The sequence below is a fragment of the Gobius niger genome (assembly GCF_951799975.1).
Source record: "Gobius niger genome assembly, chromosome: 2".
Classification (NCBI taxonomy): Eukaryota; Metazoa; Chordata; class Actinopteri; order Gobiiformes; family Gobiidae; genus Gobius; species Gobius niger.
In genome coordinates this window covers 43,852,036-43,879,879 of record NC_136853.1, presented here as the reverse complement: position 1 = coordinate 43,879,879, position 27,844 = coordinate 43,852,036, and the positions used below count along the sequence as shown (strand labels likewise).

At 40.8% G+C, this 27,844-nt stretch overlaps 1 protein-coding gene across 1 annotated transcript in view; it reads left to right on the top strand.

Annotated features, from left to right (window-relative positions):
* exoc4 (exocyst complex component 4) overlaps positions 1–27,844 on the top strand; it is a 362,908-nt gene that overhangs the window by 15,152 nt on the left and 319,912 nt on the right. The window contains exons 4-7 of the mRNA XM_079552397.1: positions 1,166–1,359; positions 9,032–9,141; positions 14,358–14,449; positions 15,596–15,750. Coding sequence (XP_079408523.1) covers positions 1,166–1,359; positions 9,032–9,141; positions 14,358–14,449; positions 15,596–15,750 — 551 coding nt within the window. The remainder of the gene's footprint in view (positions 1–1,165; positions 1,360–9,031; positions 9,142–14,357; positions 14,450–15,595; positions 15,751–27,844) is intronic.

Genomic DNA, 27,844 nt, shown 5'->3' with positions numbered 1-27,844 from the left:
GGACAGGAGGGTGTTAGCCAAGCTCACCTCCATCTTGGACAACACCTCCCACCCACTGCACGGGACTGTGGAGGAGCTGAGCAGCTCTCTCAGTGGCAGACTGAGACACCCTCAGTGCAAGAAGGAGCGCTACCACAAGGCCTTCATCCCCACTGCTGTCAGACTGTACAATAAGACTGTAAAGTAACATGTGCAATAGCCCCCCTTGCAAAACTATAATCTATGTATCAGCGCCACTTATTCCCTGTACCAGCATCACTTATTGACAACCTGCACTAGGACTGTAAACTTTGCACCTACTTTTTATAATCTGTTCTAATTTTTGTCCTATTTATTTATTCTTATGTCCTTATTTTGATAATTCCGTCCCTTAAGATTTTTGCTTTTACTTATTGTACATAAGATACCTCTTTTTTCTGTCTGTTTTGCACAGCCTGAGTGATCTTATTGAATGCTGACTGTAACATGTGAATTTCTCCGTTGTGAGATCAATAGAAGAAGAAGAAGATCTTTATTTATATAGCGCCTTTCACAGACATATAGTCACAAAGCACTTTACATGAGACAATTGTACATTCACTCCACACTCGGTGATGGTAAATCAATAAAGGATTTTCTTTTCTTATCTCCTAATCATATGACGAGCACCTGTGCAGTATCACTAAAGTCTTCATCTGACTGAGATGGACACATTTTTTCCTCAAACTCCGACAAAAAACAATGCTTTGAACTTATAAATGAGTAAAGTTCCGTTTTAGTTAAACATTTACTAACTTGATAAAGATATAGTCTTGTTTTGGTCTTGATAGTCTTTTTTGAAGTCCTCTTTGGGTAGGCCTGTCACAATAGCAGATTTGTTCGATGTAATATAACAAGAACTCAACAAAAAGTGACAAAATTGTGACACAAAAGCCATAAAAAAGCAACAAAAGAGCAACAAGAAACAGGTAAAAATGAGATGATAAAGAACATGAAAACAGTGAACATAAAAGATACATTTCGATCAGTTTTGTAGGTCTTTCAAATGAGGCACTGGCCCAGAGGCTGTAAACTCCAGTCAAGAAGCTTCTAGATTTGTTACACTCGTTACACAACATGTATGGATGAAGAGTGTGTAGCTTAGCTGGTTAGTAATGACTTATATCTGATTTCCTGTTTTGTGCAGGTGTCGGCCGTGGCCTCGCTGGACGGACACTTGGTGCAGGTGGAGGGTCTGTCAGATCTGCGTCTTGAGCTCCACAGTAAGAAGCTCAACATTCACCTGGTGCTGATCGATGAGCTGCACCGCCACCTGTACATCAAGTCCACCAGCCGCCTGGGCCTCAAGAACCGGGACAAGAACGCCGCTCGACTGCCGGGGTAATGCCCTGCGCACGCACTTTGTCTCACACATTTCTGAGCTTTTCACCATATTAGAATATAAGCCCATCTCGGGTCGCCTGTTGCATTATGGGTAAGGGAATTTATTTTGGCTTCCAAACTAAATCAACAGGGAGTGTAAGGCAACGAAGAAAGCTCTGATTTGGACCGTTTTAACCACTGGAAAGTTGATGATTTAAAGCATTTTTGTTGTCGCCGTGGAGCTTGTTGCAATATTAGCATAAAGGAGCAAGATGCAAGTTGACCATTTTATACTCACTACTGCCACTTCAGGTCATATGTGTAGCTGCACCTTTGTATTAAGCCCATGAGTGACAGTGCAGGATTTTAGAGGCAGTTGTGGTGAACAGGTCTGAGCTTATGACACTTAGGACATGGCTGGAACATGTAGGGGGAGAAAAATACATAATTGTAACATTTTTAAACTCCGTATAGTCCCTTTTAAAGTCTGTTTTTACAACCAAGGCTGAGTAAAGAGATAGACAGAAACAGAACTGCCTTTCAAACCAAAAGATTCTGTCAAAAGTGAGGACCAGTCCTTGTTCACATGGTTGGAATAACTGAGAAAAACATTTCTGACCCTTGAAGGCGACTGTTGGAAAAAGTTCGGTGTCTGAAACTGTGGCCTCATGTCGCTGATATTCATTACATTTAAACTGAAATGAGAAACACAAACATAGAATCCTTCTTTTTTTTTGTTTATAAGGAGGAGGACAGTAAACAAAATCGTTGTTTTAATTGTGACGATATACACATGTAGGCAATGCCATCTAAATTTACTTTATTTGTATCTTTTAATGAGCGATCTGATGGTACAACGTAGCGAAGCGAACGCTAATTTACCCACTATATTTAACATCAACACCGTTAGAAACTTTTATGTGACTCGAAGACGAATTTAAATGATTTAAAAAGTGGTGGTGTCTGTGTCGGGTTGATCCCAGGTCCTGTTGTTCCCCTGTCCGCTATGGTCCACTATGGTCCACTGTAGTCCACTATGGTCCACTATGGTCCACTATGGTCCACTATGGTCCACTATGGTCTGCTCCTGCTTATGAAGCAGCTGTCTTGACTCCCATCCATCTTCCATCTTCCATCTTCCATCTTCCATCTTCCATCTTCCATCTTCCATCTTCCATCTTCCATCTTCCATCTTCCATCTTCCATCTTCCATCTTCCATCTTCCATCTTCCATCTTCCATCTTCCATCTTCCATCTTCCACTTGTCCATTGCACCAGCCCCTTATGGCCCCTCCTGCAGGTGGTGGATCCACAGAAGGACGGCCTCATGGTTCTAACCTGGTCTCTCATAAGGGGCTTCTAACCCGCTCTTTGTCTGACCCGTCACCTAGGACCTGTTTGCCCTGGGAGACCCTGCCAGAGGCACGAAGCCCCCGACAAGAGAGCTCCTAGGATCATTCGAGTGCTCACCACATTAAGGTGGCGGTTCCAGGAAGGGGCTGACTGTTCCCTCGCTTTCAAGATATTGACAACATAAATATCTGCAAGAAATGTCACTTGAAACGTATAGTCTTTAAACCAATGCCCGTAAGCCTTACTATTCACGGTTGTGGCTCAATACACTTCAGTGTTCACGCTCCACTACCTGAACTCGCTCACACATTTCAATGGCGGAGTGGTTTGTTTGGTCGCCAAAATTTAGGAGCCTGATTAACCCACGCATGCGCAGTCGAAATGGGCATTCGTCTTATTGTTTCCTTGGGTTTGTATTTTGACTTGGTGCTACTACTTTTTAAGTCAAGACCTGATTCACTCGGATCCTTTCAGCTCTCACAGCCAGCACTACAACGCCTTTCTGACTCACTCTTGTTTTTAAACGTAATTCAAACTCCTTCACTCCCCATTGTGCCTGCGGAGAATGAATCCATTTGTTACGGGTTATATATCACGACGTTCGAATCAAAAACATGGAAACCTGCAGGAGTTTTCACACCGCTTTGCACAAACTTATGAGAAGCGGATATACCCCTCAGATCTGGAGTGAAAAACAAAAGGCCTTATTAATGCCGATGAGACCTAAGTGACCCCTTTACTGTTTATTTCACCCCCAGCTCAGAACCGAGTTGGATTTGCTGCTGCGTCGGGTTACGGCACAATCCACCTGCTTGAATCTAGATCATAAACCAGACTACGAACAAAGCAGAAACAAAAAAGAGAACTTTCCACAGATGAGAGCTGCTCCTGCTTACTTTCACCTAATGAGCTGACCACTATTTGTGAACCCGAGCCAACACACTGTGGCATGTGGATAAAGACACTAAGATAACAATATCTTGGACAGACTGCGTTGTCCAGCTTGGAAAAATAAGTCTCGCCTCATTATATTGCAAAGAAGAGTGCGCGTCGCTTTCATCGACGTATATTCCCTTCATTATATGTTATTTTTACGCCGGTTAAGAATCCGTGTGCAAGCGACCAATTATTTACCGCGTGGACACAAAAACCAATTACTGGACCAAGACAAATTAAACATTGTAAAACTTGTAGCTGAACTTTTTTTTGGTGCCTCGGTGGGTTCAAACGACCCATGTAATTTTCTTTGAGCAGAAAAACACACTCACAGCTTTGGTGATGATATGTACTGTGCAAGTGATGTAGTATTTTAGAAGTATTATCAGAGACCAATATCTGGTTTGTTTGCGAAGTCATTTCAAGGATAATGTGAGGTCTAACTTTAAAGGAATAGGCCACCGTTTTTACATACTAAGATATGTTCTTACCTAACCTTAGTCGAGTTAATATATCCCCGTCTCGTCTTTGTCTGTGCGCTCTGTCACGCAAACGGAGCACATACGCAGCCTCTCCCACATGTCACATAGCTCCAAAAAAGCTCACGATAGAAGCTACCAAGCTCTTCCACGTGTTCCCTATTTAAATAAAGTTACGTGAAGTGTTTTCATGTGAAGTATATTTACACAGAAATGTAACATGTCGATTTTATAAGCAGATAAAAAGGGGTACTATATTGTGAGGCGTAATGATACGAGGAGCAAAACGTCCGCGCAGTAACTCCTAAAGACTTCCCCCGCTCACTTCCGTCAGTAGAAGCTGCGTGACTTGTACAGAGCCTTTTACAACAAGCAGAAAATATATTTTAGGAAAGTGCTGCACATTCCTACCTCATGTTCGAGGTCCTGAGTCCTGTGTCGTCGTCCGGGGTGAGTTGGAAATCTGTGAAACATTACTACACTATATACTTTCTGCTTGTTATCACAGCCCGGCACGATGCACGTAAAAGGCATTGTTCACAAGTTATCCACGCTTCTTCAACTGTTCTCTGCGAGCTCTCTACAAGTCACGCAGCTTCTATTGACGGAAGTGAGCGGGGGAAGTCTTTAGGAGTTACTGCGCGGACGCTGTGCTCCTGTATCATTACGCCTCACAATATAGTACCCCTTTTTATTTGCTTATAAAATCCACATGTTACATTTCTGTGTAAATATACTTTGCATGAAAACACTTCACGTAACTTTATTTAAATAGGGAACACGTGGAAGAGCTTGGTAGCTTCTATCGTGAGCTTTTTTGGAGCTATATGACATGTGGGAGAGGCTGCGTATGTGCTCCGTTTGCCTGACAGAGCGCACGGACAAAGACCAGACGGGGATATATTAACTCGGCTACGGTTAGGTAAGAACATATCTCAGTATGTAAAAACGGTGGCCTTCCTTTAACCTCTTAACTCCCACCTGAACGGATCCCATTTTCTCCAGTTTGGCTTTACCCTAATCAAAAGGCTTCTTGAGAAAAAAGCACCAAAACAGCCACAAAAAATGAGAAGAAAACAAGGATGTGAACGCAACAAAAAAGTGACAAAAACTCAGCAGAAATGTGACAAAAATTCAACAAAAATGTGACAAAAATTCAACAAAAAATGACAAAAATTCAACAAAAATGTGACAAAAATTCAGCAAAAATGTGACAAAAATTCAACAAAAATGTGACAAAAATTCAACAAAAATCTGACAAAAATTCAACAAAAAATGACAAAGATTCTACAAAAATTTGACAAAAATTCGACAAAAATGTGACAAAAATTAGACAAAAATGTGACAAAAATTCTACAAAAATGTGACAAAGATTCTACAAAAATGTGACAAAAACTCAACCAAAAAGCGACAAGAATTCAACAAAATGTGACAAAAATTCAACAAAAATGTGACAAAAATGTGACAAAAATTCAACAAAAATTCAACAAAAATGTGACAAAAATTCAACAAAAATGTGACAAAAATTCAACAAAAAATTACAAAAATTCAATAAAAATGTGACAAAAATTCAACAAAAAATGACAGAAACTCAACAAAAAAATTACAAAAAAATCTACAAAAAAGTTACAAAAACTCAACAAAAATGTGACCAAAATTAAAAAAAAGTAAAACATAAAAAAGGTGACACAACACAGCAACAACGCAAGGAAAAAGATCAGTTTTGTGGGTCTTACACAGACCTATATAATGGCCAAAGAGGACAGAATGCATTTGGTTCAGGCGGGTGGTAAGAGGTTCAGAAGGAAATATTTTTTTGCACATCAGTGGAGCCTATTACAGGTAATGCAGCAATAGGACTTTGGACACGCACTTTTCTCCCCCTGTTCACGGCTTAAATCGCTCAGTTTTGGTGTTTACAAGTGCGTCGATGCCCGTGGGGTACTGTAATTATGGCAATGCATTCGGGAGGTGAGGCTGGGTGATTTATTGCACGGGGTCAGACGGTGACAGGACTTGGCCTCCCAATATTAGGTCACCGTCTAACAGCTAGCACCGCCTCCTCCATACACCCCACTCACTTAGCAGGCACGATGTGTTGATACCGCCCAGGCTTAACAGGCCCGGATCGCCCCCTCTGTCATCCTCAGCCTTGATAAATGACTCATTGGAAGGCAGGCGTAATCCTACACTGAGATGTCTGACTTTGTTAACGTGTCTGAAAAAGGTGGATTCATATCTGTTGTTTCATATTGGCTGTCGCACGCTAGGGATCAGGGGTGGGGACCTCTGGGTGCCTCACGATTCGATACGCGGCTTACGATAACGATTGTCTCACGATACGCCAATACTGCGATGATATTACAATGTATCACGATTAAAGGGGCTAGATGCACGTTTGCCATTTTATTAGGACATTGCTGGAACATCCCTTTTAATAAAAATAAAAAAAAACATGCTACTTTTAACCATAATTTGAACCTACCACATATTATTCATCATTTACATTTCTTTTCATGTGCTTTGTACCCCTTTTTTCTGTGTCTATAATAGGTGGCGGTCACGATTTAGAATGTGATGATGTCATAATGTCAGATTGAGGGCGGGGCCAATATAACTCTATGGGAGAAAAGCAGTTTTTGTAGGAAATCTCCAAAACGAAAATTGACAAATGTTTTTCCTCATCAGTGTCTGATCGTTATTGGAGTCACAAACCTGTGATATTATTTTTCTTTCTGAAAGTCCTTTCTATTGACCCTTTAACTGCTGACATCATCAGTGACATCATCTGGAGGCAGGAAGTGATCAACTAAAACAACTAATAATACAACTAAAACATGTGGTCTTGTTGTGCCTTAAGGTGCAAGAACAAGAGGAGGGACATTTGAGACGATAAAATAAGGTTTCTTTGATATCTCCAAAAACAGTTAAACATTTGTTTATCGTTACCATGACAACAGCTCCAATGGAAATGGATAGGAATTTAACTTCCTGCCTTCAGCTAAGCCCAGAATGTTTACAAACAATTAAAGGGTCTATTGGACAACATCATGGTCATGTTTTCGCATATTGTCACCACTTTTTGACGTTTTTTCTGAGAAAATAAGTGGACATTAGTTCTTATGTGCTGACAGAGGAGTTAATTAACTTTGTGACAGTTTTTGTTTCATGTGGATTCCTCCAGTAATGACTGAGATATGAGCCAAAAAACAAAGACATTGGCTGTATCCGAATGTCCACACTATCCCCTAACCCCTCATTCACTACATAGGCCCGCACTATATAGTCACTGATTCTGTTGGCAATTCGGACACGAGACACTACTTTCTCCGCGCTGCGTGACGTCACGCGCGCTGCAGCGTCAGATATGTTTTTTTATTTTTTTTATCTGAATTTATTTACTGTTACAAACGTTTATTTTATGAAACAGAACGACTGTTTGGGCACTTTTACAGGCGTTTTATTTGTAATTTGAATTAAAATTAAAACTATCATCACAAAAAAAGGAAGAAAAAAAAAAATCACCCCAGCGTGAGCTCAAAGACGTGTCGAAAGTAGGTCAGAGCCCGGTGTGATTGAGTGACTACATCTGCTAAAAGTCGCTAAACTCCGGGAATAAAGTATTTCTGTGATAAAGACCAAACTCAGAGACAGTGGAATATTTATGGATAAATATGAGTCAGATACGCTTTTACTTCACATGGATTTTACATGAATGACTTGGATTATTGGAGAGGAAGCTGTCGGTCATTTAACAGCTCCAGCTAAAGGTTAGCAGCTAACGTTAGCATCTTGTCACCGTAACCGGTTATATTTAGGTAATTTATTCATGAGAAACACAAACACACGACTGAAACAGCTGATTTACTTCAGTCGTGTTGTTTAGTTCAAAGACCTGTCTCTGTCAGGCTCTTCTCCGACTCTCGCAATGCATTGTGGTCTATATTGACCCGTTTAGTGACCATCGATGCTCTCTACATTTTGAGATGCATTGTGGGAAATTTCGAGTGCACTACTTTTTTCTCTCTGGACATTCGGACACCCCTACAAAATGGCGTGAGCACTATATAGTCACTATATAGGGAATAGTGTGGACATTCGGATACAGCCTTCAAAATATGCATTTTGTCAGTTACCACAGTTACCGTCAGCAATACGTTTTTTAAAATGTTGTGATGTCACGTGAACGCCACCTGTTATCCCTGACTTAGACACTGAAAATGGGTCTATTGGTCTGTCAGTCCTATTTAAAAAAGTAAATAATCATGACAATTAAAAAAAATGGGCCAATAGTTTAGTTGCCGCATTGTTTTATCACGATTAATGAAATTATTGTTCATCGTCCCATTCCTGTCGCACACAGGGGGACGGTTTACTTTGAGTCAGTGCAAACTCATTGAGTGAGACACTTCACCCAACCTTACCTGCTCCATTTATTTTACTCAGAGTAAGTGTCTGCTTTTGTTTGAAAGCAGCTTCAGACTGAACTAAGAGATCAGAGAAATGTAAGTCTGTACCTGGTAATTTCCTCAAGTGCAAGTGGGGACAGCTGGAGATTACTTCAAAACCTCTTTCATTCTGGAAAAAAGGCCTTTTGAGCGACCGCACTTCTCTTTTAAAAACATAGGCTTAATAGATTGTGGCTGTCATTTTGAATGTTGTGGTTGAAGAAATTTGTGATCGGTCCAACTAGAATCCAGTCTCTGCAGCGGCGCCAGATTGTCCTATTCTGTAAAGTCAGGCATGCAGATCTAGCCAGGATAAATCCCACCTCTCCTGTGTGAATGTGTGACTGACTGGTGATGGTTGGAGAGGCCAGAAACACAGAGCAGTCAAGTGTCGTTATTGAAACAATTCTAGGTTGTTACGAATAAAAGCAAACAGATCTTTATAAATGGTTGGTTTTTCTTCTTTTTTCCCAGCTCTCTGAATAAAGACACTTCTCCAATGCCGATTTTGGACGTCAGCAGCCTGTCCACTCCACGCAAGCTCCTGGACACTTCACAGTTCAGCACACCTGGATCCACCGGAGGTAATGCTCTTACGATGCTCTTACGATCTTTATCAGGGTATTTTCAATGCATGGTTTTCGTGGGGAATTATAAAGTAATTTGCGTCTATTGTGCCAACACTGAGGCCTTAAAGGGATATTTCAGGATTTTTGACATAGGGCCTCATTTCCTAGTTATCCAGAGTGTTGCTGATTTCTGGAGATATTTTTTTTTGTACTTCACGCAGTTCTTATATTTGAAGAGTTACGTGGCGCTAGGCTTGTGCTAGGCTAGCGCATTTCTATGGTATCAGCTAGCCTGCATTAAAAACAGTCTGACCCGCTCCTCAGAGCACCTGAAGCAAATCAATTATAACACCAAACTAACCATATAAATGTCTGTGTCGATAGAATAATTTTTGGAATATAACTGACCTTGCATCACATGAATGATGCATTTTGATGGACTATTTTCTAGCAGATCACTCCGCCGCTGTGTAGCTTATACAACCACGAAGCTGCTCAAATATGAGTTATTTTAAATGCAAAATGGTTAAAATTACTCTATTGACACAGACATTTATGTGGTTAGTCTGGCGTTATAAGTAGGGCTGGGTACCGTTAAACGGTACCTTCTTGATACCGACCGAAAAGCTCCGGTAGGGGGCGGTGCTAATTTTCGGTATTTTTTCTCTCCAAACGTCAATAAATGATCCACAGTGAGTCTAAAAAAAACTGAACTCATGAGCAGCTTCAGGGCAAATGCAGAAGCAAAGCTGTAACTTACTCACACTTCAGTCATTATCAGAGATGGCAGAGCCGCGGTCTGAGCCAGGACTAAACCGGGACTAAACCAGGACTAAACCAGGACTAAACCAGGACTAAACCAGGACTAAACCAGGACTAAACCAGGACTTACAGTAAACTGGTTAAAAACCAGGACTAAACCTGGACTGACTAAGAAACTAGACTCTTAGACAAAGAGAAAAGCAGTGACAACAAGAAACACATGGGCTTTAGCTTTACCTTTACCTTTACCTTTACCTTTACCTTTACCTTTAGCTTTAGCTTTAGCCGCAGAGCCTGAAGTTACTGCTGTTGTTTAAACTCCAGCTGCACCGGAGCGTTTGGGATCAAAGATTGTCTCTGGAAAAGGTGAGCGCTCACTCTGCATTAGCCATGTTTGGAACAGTTATGGTGCATTGTCAGTGACAGAGTGAGCGCTCTCACTATGTAACAGATCTGTGACGTGTGAGGAGCTTTCACTGTCGAACAGCTCAGTGAGTTTAGAAAAGTTTATCTTCAGTAAACGGTCCTGAGGTGGATCTGGTCTGTTCCTGCAGCTCAGGAGGGAATAATGTCCTTTCTCTCTTTTTATCACGGCTTTAGTGGGAATTCTGCTCAAAACATGAAGTTCCAGGTGACGCTGCTGCTCCTGTTTTCTGATGTGCCGCGTTTGGACTTCCTCCTGAACGATGCTTTTCCTATGCACATTATTTCAACTCAATTAAAATAACATAAGTATCGAAAAAAAGTACCGTTAAGGCACCGGTACCGAAAAGCAGGTATCGTTAAAGTAGTGGTATCGAAAAAAAACGAACGGTGCCCAGCCCTAACTATAAGTGATTTGCCTCAGGTGCTCTGTGGGTCAGACTGTTTTTAATGCAGGCTAGCTGATATCGTAGAAATGCGCTAGCCTTGCATTAGCCTAGCGCCACGAAACTCTTCAAACACTCTGGATGACTAGGAAATGAGGCCCTATGTCAAACATCCTGAAATATCCCTTTAAATGTCCTGAAAAGGCATTAAATTGGATTCAAACTGGCATTAAATCCACATGTGTTAGAAAATAATGACATTACACAACTATATTTACTATATTTTCTCCACAGTTGAAAGTCGTGTACATTCGTTTCTTATTTTACATGAGCTAAATCTTCTTCACGCTATATATCTTTTTTTTTGCGATACATCAGAAAGTGTGCATCAGTGACAGAGCCAGGATTTGCTATTCGCGCTCACCATTAGTCACTTTTCATCTCCGCCACCACAGCAGGCGACAGGCTTCGTTACGCTGTGGTCAAACTCGTAACAGCTTCTGATCACACCGGCTAATGGTACAGACACGCGTTTACACCCGTCTCGGTCTGCGGGCGTCGTACAGTGCTTTTCTTCCAGGGGAAAGCGCAGTCGAACGCAAACAGGAAGATAATGAAAAAAGTTAATCCTGCAATAACTTGGTGTTCCCTCGTGGTGTTTCGAAGTTTTATATTAAGCCTGGCACTTTTTCCACCGCCCACGCTTGGCATTCAAAGATGGTTAGATTCACTGTTCTTCAGCCGCGCGAGCCAAGTGACCACAAACACGTTTTGTTTTACGACGTCGAGGTGGAATCGTGATGGTGTTACAGGTGTGCCGGTGATGACAAAGGGATAATGCACGACGAGGAGTGCGTTATCTCGCTTAAACCATGGTCCAGTGAACTGAAACTGATCATTGGGGCCTGTTTGCTTATTTTTTTTAAGTCCTTGGTAGGAGATATTTCACTTTTTAATCAGTTTTACCTGAAAGTAGTTCCAGCTCAGTTGTTTATCGTTACTATGGAAGCAGCTGCAGTGGAGAGATATAGATACAGACGGCATCTCAGGAATTGCCCATATATGGTCATTTTTGAAAACAGTTAAGGGGGAAAACAATTTTTCAATTATTCAAAAACTACTTTAACAAACACTGAATTATGAATATAGTTTTCTACTAAATAAAGAAACAAAGACATGGAGAGGAGCAAAGTGGTTCAACAGCCCATGAATACATGAATAACGGAGAATGCTAACTTGATGCTACATGTTAGCATCGGGCTAATGCTAGCGGTTAGCTAGTGCTTGCTACAAATGCCGTTTTTTCACTTCTACTGAACAATCTACTGTGAGAAAATATCCATATGGGCCCGATTTACACTTGACTTTATTTGTATGTGATAAATAAGTTCATATTCCACCAGAAAATGGCAAAAAAGAGTGGAAAATAGAATCTTTAGAGAAGCACCATTTTTCCCTCTTTTTAGCCATTTTCTGGTGGAATATGAACTTATTTATCACATACAAATAAAGTCAAGTGTAAATCGGGCCCATATGGATATTTTCTCACAGTAGATTGTTCAGTAGAAGTGAAAAAACGGCAGTTGTAGCTTGCGCTAGCTAACCATTAGCATTAGCCCGATGCTAACATGTAGCATCAAGTTAGCATTCTCTGTTATTTATGTATTTATGGGCTGTTGAACCACTTTGCTCCTCTCCATGTCGTTGTTTCTTTATTTAGTAGAAACTATATTCATATTTCAGCATTTGTTAAAGTAGTTTTTGAATAATTAGAGAACATTTAGATTGTTTCCCCCTTAACTGTTTTCAAACATGACCATATATGGGCGATTCCAGAGATGCCGTCTGTCTGTATCTATACAAGTTTCTATCCTTGGATAAGCATGTTCTTGCTTACTTTTTTTTTTTTAACAATGTGTTTATTGGATTTTAATGAACATTTACATAAACAGCAACAGCACACACACAGACTATTGCCAGTAAAAGATAATAATAATAAAAATAATCATAATAATATTGACAAATTTGAAAATAGAATATTAAATATAATCAAAACTCAAATTACTAGTCACTTTTTTCCAAAAATTCAACCAAGGGTCTCCATATCTCTTCAAACTCCTCACCTCTTCCTCTCGTAACATATGTAAGTCTTTCAAGTGCAACGCTTGATGTCATTTCCTGTGTCCATACTTTTATGGAGGGAACGTCCACATTTTTCCAAAATAATGCAATTGTTCTCCTGGCCTGCAGGAGACCAAAATCTATAAGGGTCCTTTTCCTTTTGTTGATAACAAAGTCCTTGGGATATATCCCTAGAACAGTGTTTTTCAACCTTTGTTGAGCCAAGGCACATTTTTTTCATTGAAATAATCACGAAGCACCACCAGCAGAAAATGTTCTCATCGAAGTGTCTTGGCTTGGAACACCGTATAGTCTCACTAGCCACAATGCCTCAATACATCACTCTTGTCTCAAAGAAATTAACTACCTGATATGGAAGAGTATAATATGGTTACTCTGCCGATCACTAGACAGCATAGACACTCAAAAACACTACATTATTTGTGGATAATAATGCATTTGTTTAAAAAAAAAGTTTTATAATAATTTAACGGCACAGTGGTTGAAAAACACTGCCCTAGAATGCACAATGTTGCACAATGAGGTTCTTCAATTCCAACTATTGCGGAAACAGTTTGAATAACAGATTTCCAATATTTCTTAATTTTCCAACAGTCCCGTACGCAATGAAAAAGAGTACCCTTATCAGTAAGACATTTATTACAGTTATCAGGAATGTCAGGGGGTCCGTTGATGCAATTTTACTGGAGTTACGTAGGTTCTTGTTCTTGCTTACTTAATAGATTTGAGTCTTGATTCCTACATTGGTCTTGCAGTTTTAGTATCTAAAATGCAGCACTTTCCTCACAGACTTCATGAAACAGTTGGGAATGTATTGATAAAAAAATAAACCATCTTTACCCCTGCTGTCGTTCTGCTTTTCACTGCTTGGTAGAGTATTAAGTGACCTTCCGTTCCTTTTGAGAGTCTGTACCTGCCTGTTTTCCGTTGCACTGTAGTTCTTTCTCTAATTACAGGAACAATAATAGCTACCGGCCGCCATGGATCTGAAACGTTGTCAGAGCGCTGCATCCATCAGTGGGCTCGCTCGCCATTTTACCTAATAACATTAGAGCACCTCATTTGTTGCTGGTAATTCTCATAATTATTGCGTAAACTGCAGTTAGAATGGGGGGAAATGAGGAAATAAACCCAAAGTCCATTACCTTGCCATAAACATTAACTCTCTTAACGCGCCTTGATGGGGAATTGGGACGCCCGATCTAATGGAAATTAGACCGTCGTTGGATGTTGCTTCTCTCGATTTAGCTCCTAATGTCGCTGCGTCTCACCGGGAGAAGAAAGCAGGTAGCGTAATTACACCGAATAATTAATGCTGTGCAGAGTCTTCAGTCGTTTATTGCCCCACGTTTTGGAAAGTTCTTTCGTTTGATGTATGTTCAAGCCTACAGCGTGTTGGTGTCACTGTCTTTCTGATTTGTTAAAATGCAGCAATTTCCCCTAGAAAGTGGCTTGTGTCTTTTACTTGTTTTGTATGAATAATGATTGATTTGTTTTTTGTTTTTTCTCTCATTTTAGTTCAACAAGATGGCCGTGAAATGAACCAAGGCGACGTGCCGGAGGTGGATCCAGAGGAAAACAGTCCAGAGTTCATGGGGATTCTTATCAAGGTGTGTTCTTCTAAAAGCTAATGAATGACCTCTTAACCCCCCACCTGAACCGAGCACATTTTCTCTAATTTGGCTTCACCCGAATCTAAAAGCTTCGGGAAAACAGGGTTAAACTGGCAGGGAAAAAAAAGACAAAATGAGGATGAAAATGCAACAAAAGCAAAAAGGAAACGAGGATGAAAATGCAACAGAAACGCCATAAAATAGCAGCAGAAAAGTAATGAAAACGTGAAGGAAATCTAACAAAAAACTGTCTAAATAGTGATGGAAAAAGTGACGAAATAGTGACTAAAAGGTGATGAAAAAGTGACGAAACAGGGATGAAAAAGTGACTAAAAAGTGATGAAAAACGGACAAAAAAGTGACGAAAAACTGACCAAAAATTTACGAAAATGTGACGAAATACTGATGAAAAAGTGACCAGAAAGTGATGAAAAACTGACCAAAAATTTACGAAAAAGTGATGAAATACTGATGAAAAAGTGACAAAAAAGAGATGAAAAACTGACCAAAAATTGACAAAAAAGTGATGAATTACTGATGAAAAAGTGACAAAAAAGTGACGAAACAGGGATGAAAGAGTGACTAAAACGTGATGAAAAACTGACCAAAAATTGACGAAAAAGTGACGAAATACTGATTAAAAAGTGACAAAAAAGTGACGAAACAGGGATGAAAAAGTGACTAAAAAGTGACTAAAAACTGACAAAAAACTTACGAAAAAGTGACGAAAAAATTTACGAAATAGTGATGAAACAGTGACAAAAATGTGACAAAAAACTGTCGAAAAAGTGACAAAAAAATCAACTGGTAATCAACTATCAAACAAAAAAGGCCAAAAAGTGACAAAATTGTGACAAAAAAGAGTTTTGTAGGTCTTAGCTTTCACATGAGATGTTACACTGACCTAGAGGCTGTAACTTTTTAGATTTGGGTAAAGCAGAACTGGAGTAAATGTGCTTGGTTAAGGCGGGGGTTCTGAGAATAACATAACATTTCCAAAGCCGTCAGTTACGGCTCAACAAACCTTGGTGCTTAATTACCTGAAACAAACAAATGAGCGTGAGGAAGCTTTTCAGTTGTTCTCACCTTGTCTTCCACGCTCACGCTCCTAAATTTGTATCTACTGTTTGAATCTTTTTAAAGGCTCTGGCCAAGCTGAAGAAAATCCCCGAGACCATCAAGGCCATAATGGAGCGACTGGAGCCGGAGCTGAAACAGATCGTGAAGAGGTCCACCACTCAGATCGCTGACCACGCCTACCAGAGAGGAGAGAACCTGGCCCAGCAGAGCCAGCCCAGGTACAGTCACCAGACGGGGCAGTGCAGTTTATGATGCAACTGAATTAACCTTAGAAAACAAAAGTATCCCAACTTCACTGATCATAATAATAATGAATGACTCCAATTCACAAGTAAATGCTGTTTTGAATGAAAGCAACAAACGAATGAAAAATATTTAGAATTTCATTTGAAATCTTCTTGGGATCCACCGCTATTGGATAACAGAAATTTATAGTATTTTCTAAAGGTAGCATGGTTTGAAAATTGTGTGCAGTCCACATGCAGAAAATATTTCCCCAAGTAAGAGTAACGTTACTTCAAACTAAATTCCTAAGTATATGTATGTAAGTAGTGGTAGTGAGAGCAAAAAAGTACTGTTTGAGAGTAAAGGTTTGATTGATGATTCAGCAGTGACATGAATGGCAAAAAAACTGAAATGATGCCATGAAAATATATCACATTAAATTATTAAATAATAATAATAATAATAATAATTAATAATTAAGTAAACAAAACACAAAACGCACAAAGGTTTTTTCTCTAAACCTCTTAACTCCCACCTGATCCTTTCATGAAATCTAAAAATTCAATCGAAATTGCAACAAAAGCGAGGATGAAAACACAACCAAAAAGCAACAAAACAAGAAAACTTGACAAAAAAGCAAAAAATAATAATAAATAAATGAAAAAGCAACAAAAACCTTGCCTGGCCTGCCAAACTACATGCGTTTTCATAAATAGTTCAAAAACATAGTCTCATCTCAAGCATGATCTCAATGATTCCCGGTGGGCTTGATTGACAGACGGCATCAACCAATCAGAGCAGCGCTAGATACGTCGCAGGAAGCCTTTCCAAAAACGTCCTTTTTTACGAGGAACGCTTCCAACGCTGTTTCTTGCTCCGGTTTTAGCGATTTCATATTTTCCAAATGATTTAAAACAGACGAAAGAGCAAAAGAAAACAGTGTGTCGGTCGAAGCGCCGCCATCTTTAATGTTCTGGAAGAGTGTGTGGTGGTGACAGGTGATGGCTTCTGTCTCTTGGTGCTTGATTGAACCGATGCTGGTCAAATCGTGAAATGAGCAGCTGGACGGTTCTTCTTTTGAACAGAAAGTGTCCTGCAGGCCAGGCAAACAAAAACACACAAAACGTTACAAAAATGCAACAAAAACGTGACAAAAGAGCAACAAAAAAGTGGTAAAACATGGAGAAAACTTGACTAAAAAGCATCAACAAAAAAAACAATGAAAAAGTGACAAAAAACACAAAAACATTACAAAAATGTAGGGAGGGAGGTCAGGGAGGGCCGGGAGTGTTGATCTAGATTTGGGTAAAGCCGAACTGGAGAGAATGTGCTCGGTTCAGGCGGGGGTTTAGGGGCTAAAGATTAACACATTGGCACGAGTTACTATTTTTTTTGCTTAAGTATAAGCACAGATTCATCTTTATTGTAATATTACTTGAATAGAAATAAAAAGTACTGTCTGAAAAAAAAAACAGTAGCAATAGCACAGTTCAAAAAGTTACTTGTACTTGAGTAAATGTAACTGAGTACGTGTCAGGATCATTGTCCAATCAGTAAATGCTGGACCATCTTGATACAGTCAGTTTACTAGGGCTGCAACTAACGATTATTTTGTCATCAATTAATCTATCGAATATTTTTACGAATGGTGTAGGAAAATTTGAGTGTACAGTGGCGCCGCTTGAGGACATGTTGATGGAGGAAACTTAAAGTGAATGTTTGTTGGAGGCTCTCGGCGCTAATTCTGCTTCTGATTGGATGAGACAGATGAATATTTATGAAATTTACAATGTACAAAACACTACAGACCCTTACTATGAAAAACAAAATAGATTTTCATCAAAAATGCTACATTTTCATGTCTTTTTTGCTCTATTTGAGTCTGTGTGAACCAGAAAACAATTAATCGATTATTGAAATAGTCGACAACTATTTTTGTAATTAATCAATTAGTCGTTTCAGCCCTACAGTTTACCATCATCTGTATCAGTGGTTCCCAACATTTTTTGTCTTTCGTACCCCTTGGGCCTTTCAGTGGTCAACCATGTACCCCCTACCTCAAGGGTGTTGCAGTTTATTTAGAAAATACTTATTTAAAAGTGGTATTTATAAGAAAAAGGACAATGTTGTCAAAATAAACCTAAAATTCTCCCAAAGCAACACATTTCACTGAAAAATATAGCTATTCCTATAAAAAAATGACATTACATTTTCCCTTTTTTTCAATCTGAAATAGTTCCAAGTACTCCCTGCTCGGCCCTCGAGTACCCCCAGGGGTCCCCGTACCCCTGGTTGGGAAGCACTGATCTATATGACACAGTGAGCAGCGGATCTGCCGAGACGAGCCGCCTCAGACCATGAAAACAGTGTGCTGCTTCAAACCCAGACAAGTCATGGTTAAGCACGTCCCCTCTATCCACACACAAACAATTTCACACCTGCCTTCGAGACCGGCGCATTTTAAAAGCACGTCACGTCGGCGCCCGCAGACACACCGGGCGAGAGGATAGAGGGGGAGAGATGAGAGGGAATGAGAGAGAAAGAGAGAGGGGGACTGGATACAAGGGAGGAGAGAGAGAGAAACGACGAGGAGCAGACCAACTCGGGGAAAGCGCAAGTCTCAGTCCACTGATCCTGAACCATTTAAGAGGAACGTCTTGTTTTCTGTCAGGGATGTTCTCTCGCCGGCCTCGTCTGCCACACCTCCCCTGTTGCCGCCGAGGCCCCAATCTCACCTCGCCGGAGTGTAATAGACCGCTTTGTAGCTCGTTCCTGTCTCGCCCCGTGTGTGCCTAAGCGGACACTTAAGACGATACATTTGCGGAAAAAAAACATAAAAACAATCGCATTTGGCAAACAATGAAAAGCCGGTGTTTGTGTTCGGATCCCCGCACACCTTACTCCTCGCCTATGCAGCTACGTTTAATTTAAAGGAAGCACTGTTGCTATAGAAACGCCGACCAATGAGCCAGGACGAGGGAGCGACCGGCATGTAAGACGCTGTATAGATATATCTTACTGCAACGCACGGTAACAGGGACTCAGTGGTTAAATAAACTAGCCTCGGGCGTTATGTTCTCAATTATTATACCCTCTGTGAGCTGTAACATCGTTCTTTTATTAGAGCTTTGACACCCGGGTGTTATACTGCAGACAAATCAACTTTTCATCTTTTTTAGTTTGTTTTATCTTTGCCTGTCTTTAAACTTGCAGTGTTTTACAGAAACTTATCCCTCTAGTTTATCTTATTTTTTTACATTCTTTACTTTTGGTCTCTTTTCCTGTAGAGAGGGGGCTTTTTTTGTTTTGCATAATGAGGTTTTGGGTAATCAAACGTTTTCCCCATATTGGAAAATGCACATTAACGCTCGCTCAACTGGGGAAAACAACTGGGAAACTCGGGTCAAAACCAGAGACATATTTTAGTCATATTTTATTGTCATGTTACAGATCAAATATATCTTTTGATATACTCTTGGATAAACATTTAACACGGATGACTTTTCTACACTATAAAATCCTTGGGTATATGACTTAAGGCTTTAGGTTGCATTAATATAAACAACTCACTTTAAAGCCGTACTAAGTAACTTGTTTACCTTAATAAATCCTTAGACACCTACGACACCTGCAGTTGCGCTTATGGCCTCTAGGGGCAAGAGTTACTTAGTACTGCTTTAAGTCATCTGATCATTACAAATATGTGAGATAAGTTATTTCTTAGACTAAAATACAAACACTTGGCTTCAAGGTGGTTATTTTATTTTTTTAGGCTAATTTAGGCATTTCTATCATAGTTTCTGACCCAGCCTTGATTAGCTTTCATTAGCTTTAGCATGCTCCCGCTAGCTTTAGCTATCCGCAGAATTTTGCATGACGATCAAAAATAGATTTGCAGAGGTTAAAACTCGTGCCCATATTTACTAAGATTTAGGTGGTAAAAGTTGGGTTTTTAGGGCGTTAAGCGCCAAAACTGGTATCGTTTCAGTATCGGATATTTGTAGCTGACACCCAATATTGTATTTTTTCCCGTATCGGTCCATCCCTCATCGAGATACAGAGAACATATAATGGTGTAGTTGGACTTTTGGGAAACTACAGTCTCACAAAGTAGCACGTTGCTCCGGAGCCCCTAATTGCTCGAAGCGACCCCGGTAATCTGTGTAGTCCACTTCACCTGGCTGCTCCCATGTTGCCGTGCTTGATTGCTGTATTGTGTTTGTGAGTCGGTCAGGGTGAGTTGGGGACAGTGCTCGCCTCCCGCCGCTCTCCGCTGCTCTGGCTGCTCATCAGTACATCCCGGTGTGAGGCAGCTTCGATCCTGCAGGGAAATGAGGAGAGAGGGCTCCGAGAACAGACAGTATGGATTAAGATGGCCCCCACTGGGAGATAATGAGGCAGGACCAAGCTGGAGGAGCAATTTTTGTGACCGGCTGTGGGTTTGTTCTTGGACTATAGCTCTGCACTGTTCAATTTTCATTTGACCAGTAGTTAAGCGACACTCTGTTTAAGATACCTGCACTGGGAGAAGCCGGTTGTCCAGTCTAGATTAGAACTGCATAAGACAATACTACAATTCGCCAAATCATCATCAACATTACAAATTAGGATTAAATAAATAGATTAGTCAGTTAAAAGCTAAGCTAAAAAGGTGGGTCTTGAGCCTGCTCTTAAAAACATGAACATTCTCTGCAGCCCTGAGCTCCTCCTCAGGTGGTTCCAGAGGCGAGGGCCGTAATATCGGAAAGACGCCTCACTATGAGTCTTTTTGTTGACTTTAGGAATAACTAGGAGACCCCTGAGGAGGAGCGAAGGGGCCGTGAAGGTTCATAAGGTAAAAGCAGTTCTGAAAGATAAGAAGGACCAAGACCTTTAAGACATTTAAAAAACAATTAAAAGAACTTTAAAATCAATCCTGAAACACACGGGGAGCCAATGCAGCGATTCTCAAACCGGTGTAATGTGGTCCCGCCTCCTGGTCTTCGTCAGGACACGAGCTGCTGAATTTTGTAGAAGTTCTAAACCTGAGATCCTCTTTTTGGGAAGACCAGAAAGCAGTGCATTACAGTAGTCGATACGACTGGTGATAAAAGCATGAGCGTCTCCGTGTTGCCCCGAGAGAGAATGGGGCGGACTCTGGCCATGTTCTTTAGATGGTAAAAACCTATCTTTGTGATATTCTTAATGTGTGGAATAAACGCCAGCTCAGAGTCAAAGATCACACCCAGTTCTTCACCTGTGAGGAAGGATTAAAAGACTGTAGTTTGGGTAAAAGTTTCTCTCTGGGCCGATGATGAACATTTCAGTTTTGTCCTGGTTAAGCTGGAGAAAGTTTTCTGTCATCCAGAATTTGATTCTAAAATGCAGTTCAAAAGTGCATGTTCTGCCCAATGTAAAAGTGCTTCTTTAAAAAAGAAAATGGTTAAAATGCTTCTTATAATTTAGGAATAAATATGTTGTAATTCACGTTAAAAAAAAAGATGATTTCTACATACACTGCATTGGTTTAGCTGGACTTTATTTTGAAGGCTCAGTCAGTAGTTGCGTTATGGGTAGCAGAAGCTAAAAAACCTGTCTGTCCGTGCCCAAACTTCACCTCCTGTGTTCTACATCTTTATTCACACCTTCGAAAGCAATGGCTGTAAGTTTGATGTGTTTAGTGAACTTTAGAAATGTCTTTGCTGAGAGTAATGTGCTAACGATCTAATTAGCATATAAAAAGATCGCGAAAATGTCCAGTTTGCTCGTTTCTGGCAATAGCCATTTGTTGGTGCTTTTATTTTCTTATGGGTTTGCATTGAAGTTGACGCTTATTTTATGTCTGTTTATTTCAGTTTCACTCGGGTTTTCAACGAGTTCAACACACTTGTAGAGCTGTATTAAAGGAGCAAGACGCTCAGTTCCTGGCTCATGGAAAAACGAGTTTGGCTTGCTGTCGACCTGCGTTCACATACACACTGTATCAACTCGTAGCGATAACAGTACAGTGCATCTATTGGCCTGGTGTCATCAGGAGACATGGAGATGTTTAACTGTATATCATCAGCATAACTGTGAAAATTGACCCCGTGTCTCCTGATGACATCACCAAGAGGGAGCATATGCAGATTAAAAAGCACTGGGCCTCGTTTTGTACTGTTATTGTGTATTTGTGCTACTGTGCTGAAGCGTGCTTGAAGAGCTTAAACCGTAAGAAGAGACAACAAGGTCAGAGTCATGCATTTGGTGACGTCCATCTGGATGCTAATAGGCCCGCATTGTTTGTTGTCAGCTTCTCAGGGCTGGCGCTCCCTCTTCTTGCCTCAGCACATGAGTGAGCAGCGAAAAAAGAGAGAGTACTGGAACATTTCGTGTCCTTTCAAAGCCCCTTTTCGTCGGTGAACATCTTCCATTCACAGAGTTATAGCTCAGAGTGATTTGTGCCGGATTCCCTCTCCATTAATAACGTTTACTTGCTTCTACTGCCAGTGCTACGACAGACAGCAAACCAAAATGCCCTCTAGTGAAACATCAATCCCTTTTCCACTTTTCCCCGGAAACCTTGGACTCCTCCCAAAACTTTAACTGGCACTCTAGCCTTGTAATGTGTGCAATGCTTTGTGCTGCCTTGCGACAACTAAAACATCTGACAATAAGCAGGTCAATTTCGCTGGGAAAGTAACAGATAAATCTATTGAGAAGGTGCAAAATCAGCGAGGCGTTCTGCCGTGTTACAGGGCGCTTCTCGCATCAAAAGCAGGTTTATATTTTGAGGGTTTTTGGACACCTTTGAGTAATCTTGTATCTCTTGCTACAACTATTTTAAGTGTTGTGATGGCTCTCTTGCTTTTAGTCCTTATCTTCCCTTTTTTTCTCCACTTGAAGATCCACCGGAGCATCGCTGCTACGAAATTACACACTAATGTTCAACAAACGACATCCATGGAGCTGGAAAAACTGCAGACTATGACCCTCATTCACTACATAGGCCCGCACTATATAAAAGACTTTATAGTCCACTGATTCTGTTGGAGATTCAGACAGAAGCCCACCACACTGCATGCAGATTTATTATATAATCAGAACATTTATTTTATGAAACAGAACAAACAGTTTTGGCACTTTTACAGGCGTTTTATTTGACATTTAAATGAAAATGAAAACTATCATCACAAAAAAGAAAATCACTCGCCGTGCGAAAAGTAGGTCAGCCTGGTGTACGAAGCGCCGGCAGAATCAGTGCACTACATCTGCTAACAGTTCGCTTAAAGGAATAGGCCACCATTTTTACATACTGAGATATGTTCTTACCTTAGCTTTGACGAGTTCTTTAGGACCTGTCTGATCTTCACCCGTGCCTTCAGTCACGTAAACACAGCGCAGACGGCGTTAGCATTTAGCCTCTCCCTCTCTCCACTATAGCTCCAAAACTGGTCAAGATAGAAGCTACCAAGCTCTTCCACGTTTTCCCTATTTAAATATGGTTACGTGAAGTGTTCCACTACAAAGTATAATTACACAAAATTAAACAATGTGGATTTTCTAAGCGGATAAAAGGGGGGATTATATTGTAAGGCGTAATAATACCAGGAGTAATTTGGCATCCCCACAGTAAAGTGAAGATTACTGCGCGGTAAAGTGAAGATTGAATGAAAATGATTGCTGCCGCTGAGATGAAGCTTCGTTTGGATCTGTCGTGTTAAAAGCTGAGAAGCAGCTGTTTAGCGCTTTAGCTCTTTCGCTCGCGTTACGCTAACCCGCTAGCTTTGTGGTTTGGATTGTCCATCGCGTCGCCAGGGCTGCTACTCGCTACTATGTGATGTAAACAAACCTGCGCACTACTCTACTAAAGTCTCCCCACACAATAATTTGATGCATTGCATAGGCAGATAGCATAATTATTCTTTACCCTCATAGAAGTAAGCTTCACTAGAGGATAAGGGTGAGACATGGTGGGAACCTTTACCTGATGCAGTTTGCTAGTTGGTCAATTATTAGCACTCGAGTTTGTTAACGCTTGATGCAACACTTTTTGTGTACTATTAGGACTGTTTTTTTTTTATATGAAGTTGAATTCACAGACTACTTTAGTGAGAAATCTAGCAGCAAATTATAATAGCAAGCCTTTGGAAGTTTTTTTGGCAGACATCGAACAAACAGTGATTAGAGCTTCAGCGAACTCCGTCTGTGACTGAAGTGATTTAGGTAAAAAAAAAAGAAATCCCTTTGTTTTAAAGTGTTATTTTGGATAATAAGTTATTCATTTGTTCATAATAGTACATTTTATTGATCATTAGCAGCATGTTAAGACATAACCAATTACAAAGGAAAGATAAACAAACCCTGTTTATTGAATGCAAACCCACTTTTTAAATATAAAACACGCAATTTCACGGTATATCATGATATCGCGGTATTTTTTGTCAAGGTTGTCATACCGTGGAAATCTCATACCGTCCCATCCCTACTCTGGACATTCAGACACCCCTACAAAATGGCGTATCCACTATATAGTGCACTATATAGGGGAGTAGTGTGGAGATTCGGACACAGCCTATGTGTTTGATGACATGATGGGGAGCGAGGGGAGAAGGGATGGAAACTAAAGGGAATCAGGATCACCACGCCTCTAAGCCTCATGGTACAACATCCCCACCTCCTCACCTGCCCCTGGACCAGGCAAACACACAGACATTGGCAAAGGAGCCTCAAAAAAAGTGGAAATGTTTGAAGAATGTCAGAAGCAGACAGCGAGGGTTAGCGCATGGTTTGTGTGCGGATCCCTCACAAGGCCACAGTTTCACGCGCTAATGCTTAAAGTTAGAATAGCCTCCCAGAGCTGCTGTTTGGATGAAAACTGCCTCCCACCCTCATAGAAGTATTTTTTGTTGAGGCTCCAAAGGTTCTCAATAGGGCTGAGGTCAGGGGAGGAGGGGGTCCACATCATGAGTTTCTCTCCTTTTATGCCCATAGCAGCCAGTGATGCAGAGGTTTTCTTTACAGCAGGATATGGTGCGCTGTCATGATGAAGAGGATTTTGTTCAGGAAAACACGGCTCTTCTTTTTGTAGCATAGAAGACAGTGGTCAGTCAGAAACTCCACATATTTTTCACACCTTCAGGGAGCCTAAAAGGGCCTAAAGGGACCGACCCGCTCTCTCCTCATGATTCTGTCCCAAAACATGACTCCGCCCCCTCCTTACTAACGTCACAGCCTTGTTGGGACATTGTGGCCATTCACCAACCATCCACTACTCCATCCATCTGACCATCCAGGGCTATACGGCGCTCATAAGTGAACAAGACTGTTTGAAAGTGAGTCTTCATGTTTCTGTTCATCAGCATTCAACTATCAGTTTGTGGAGGCCTTGATAGAAGGTTTATGCACAACTGCAGCCTCTGGAGGGTCCGACACCTTGATGTTCGGGAGACTCCAGAGGCACCAGCAGCTTCCAATACCTGTCTGCTGCTTTGTAGCATCTGTTCTCTTAATCTGATGTGTTTGTCTGGCAGAAACCATCCATATTGTGCCTTTATCTGCACAAACCCATGTGTGCTCTGAATCATCCACAAATCTCTTATCAGTACGATGATTACGCTTAATCTTTCATGAAGTATCGAAGGTTTTCACACCTAGTCCAAGGCATTCAACTATTTCTTGCTTTTCATCAGCAGAGAGATCCTTTTTCTTTCCCATATTGCTTGAAAATGATGATCTGCATAATAAAGTGGAACACCCTTTTTCAGTCGTTTTTCCCTTAACTGGGCTTAACCCGAAAACTAATCATCCCAGGTCTCTGAGATTAATGTCAGTGATTCATTGAGCCCTGAGACGCATTTTTTTTTTACCTTTTTGACACAAAAATGCAATAATTTGGACTGCAGTGTATAAGTATAAAAGACGGCACACACTTACAATTCACTGTCTGAAGTCCAGCTAATCCACTCCATGCCTACTTCCTCCCAAATAAATGCAGTGTTTTCTTCTTTTAAGGTGAAACTTATCGTCCGCTGCACAAATATCTGAGCTCCTCTGACAGCTCTTTGCGTGTGTTTTGCCCATTAGATGAGTTAGTGCGAGTTTTTTGCCGATTTTATTCTCAAATTCAGCAGATCCTGGGCTTGATCTGGGAGGTGCTGCAGCGTCCGGGTTCTTCTAACATCTCTCTGCAGCTGTCGAGCATTTGTTACAAGCTTTCTTTGTGTTGTATTGAATAGGTTTGTTTGTTATTACCCTGTTTTGTTAAAACGATCCTGCTGCTTCCTTCTTCCCCTTTCCACGTGCCCAATTATCGACTAAAAAAGAACTGTGAAATAAAAATGAAACACTGTTGCTTCTGATCACTTTACAAATTGTATTCTGTTAAAAGTCCTAAGTAGTTGATGTTACACAATGTAGCCTTTTCAGCATCCAAATAACAACTAAACATACAAGCTTTAAGTGCCCACAAATCAATGCTCAAAGTTCAAGTGATTACGTTTTGATTAACCCTTACCAGCCTCCGGTGTAATGAAGTGGCCACTCAGTATGGAGGGCGCTGCAGCTCCTCTCCCCAGCGCTGCAAATGTAACCTCTGCTCGCCTCTTAACTTTGAGAGCTTTGTCCTTGTGTAGAAAGCAGTTTTGGCAAAGTCATATAAAAGCATTAGCTCTGATGAGGCAACAGCGAGTTTCCAATCCCGGAGTGTTGCTCTCGGATCAAGTGGAAGGTCACAATGTTTGGGGGCTGTGTTCTCCTTTTCAGCCCGAGTCATTTCCAGCTAATGAGAAGAGTGGTTTGTTTTGGGATAGAGCAGAGCAGGGCCATGTGGGGCTAAAGGCAACAAAGTGCACTTTTTAAAATGTTTCCTTCTTCCTATGAGAATTTGTGTCATTCTATAAATGAATAAATATTTTTTTTTTTTTGTACTATTGTCGTCCTTCTAACGTGAGTCGCAGGATCATACGAGAGGCGTCTTTTCTCTGTAGTTTTGAACGGAAAACATTCTCCGAGGGGGTCGTGAGCAACTGCTGTTTCAGATTGTGCAAATTTTCCATAAAAATAATGTAATCAAGAAGCTTTTGTGCGTGGAGAATAAAGTTTCTGAGGCACATCTGGATTTAGAGTTGATTATTAAAACGAGATGCCGACGCGTTTCGACACTTAGGTCTTTGTCAAGGCAGTGTACCCAATGGTTAGTCACAATTAAAGAAACCAGGCTGGTTTTCGTAAGATGAATTTTAGAAATCTCGTACTTAATGAGGGTCGGACTGTTAGCATTGGAGCAGCGCGAGCTACACGTCATGCAAAGGCCGAGTCTATGGTGAAGATCCCGCCCTTATGCCCTTTTTAGGAACATGCTTCGTCAGAGCTGAGGAGGGGGAGTCTGTAAAGCTGCCATGATTTGCCCCTCAAGCGTGGTCATTATGGTAAACGGGGAGGAGTGAGGAGAGCAGTCTGTGAATGTACCACACCCGTACCCGATTCAGGCACCTGGTCACGTGACAATAAATATTATGTTTTATACAAACGTCCAATACCAGTGTGTCATAGGCAAAAACACTACAACATTTACAGTTATATACACATGAGAGAACACGGCGCATATATTAACAGATTCAGTGCCAAAAACGGAAAAACTAGTTTTTGCTAGACACTCTATGACACCTTATGTGTGATTTTGGTAGCTCTGTGATGAACAGAAGTGAAATAAATGACGATAAAAAACGTTACATTTTATATACATTATTACGTTTCTTTTCTCTTTTTTTTGTCCGAGGGGGCGTGGTGTAGTGAACAGCTGTAGAGCCGACAATTCTCTCTCTCTCTGTGGAGCGAGTTGGACAAAACAGAGCAGCTTCCCTTTGAAAGATCAAAACATTGGAGATTTTAACGTTTCTCTGTGTTTTTAAATGGTTAAAATTGGTCCAAGGATGACTGAGAAATATCCTGTTAATCCGAGAACCAGGCTGTTTAAATGCACACATGATAAAAAGCGATCGATCTGCGGCAACACACGGTATTTCAAAACGTGTCAACAATGATGTCCTTAAAAATGGAAATATTTAGGCATTTCCCCCTGCCATAGCGTTGGCGCATGAGAGGAAAGAGGAGTTAATCAGAAAGCAG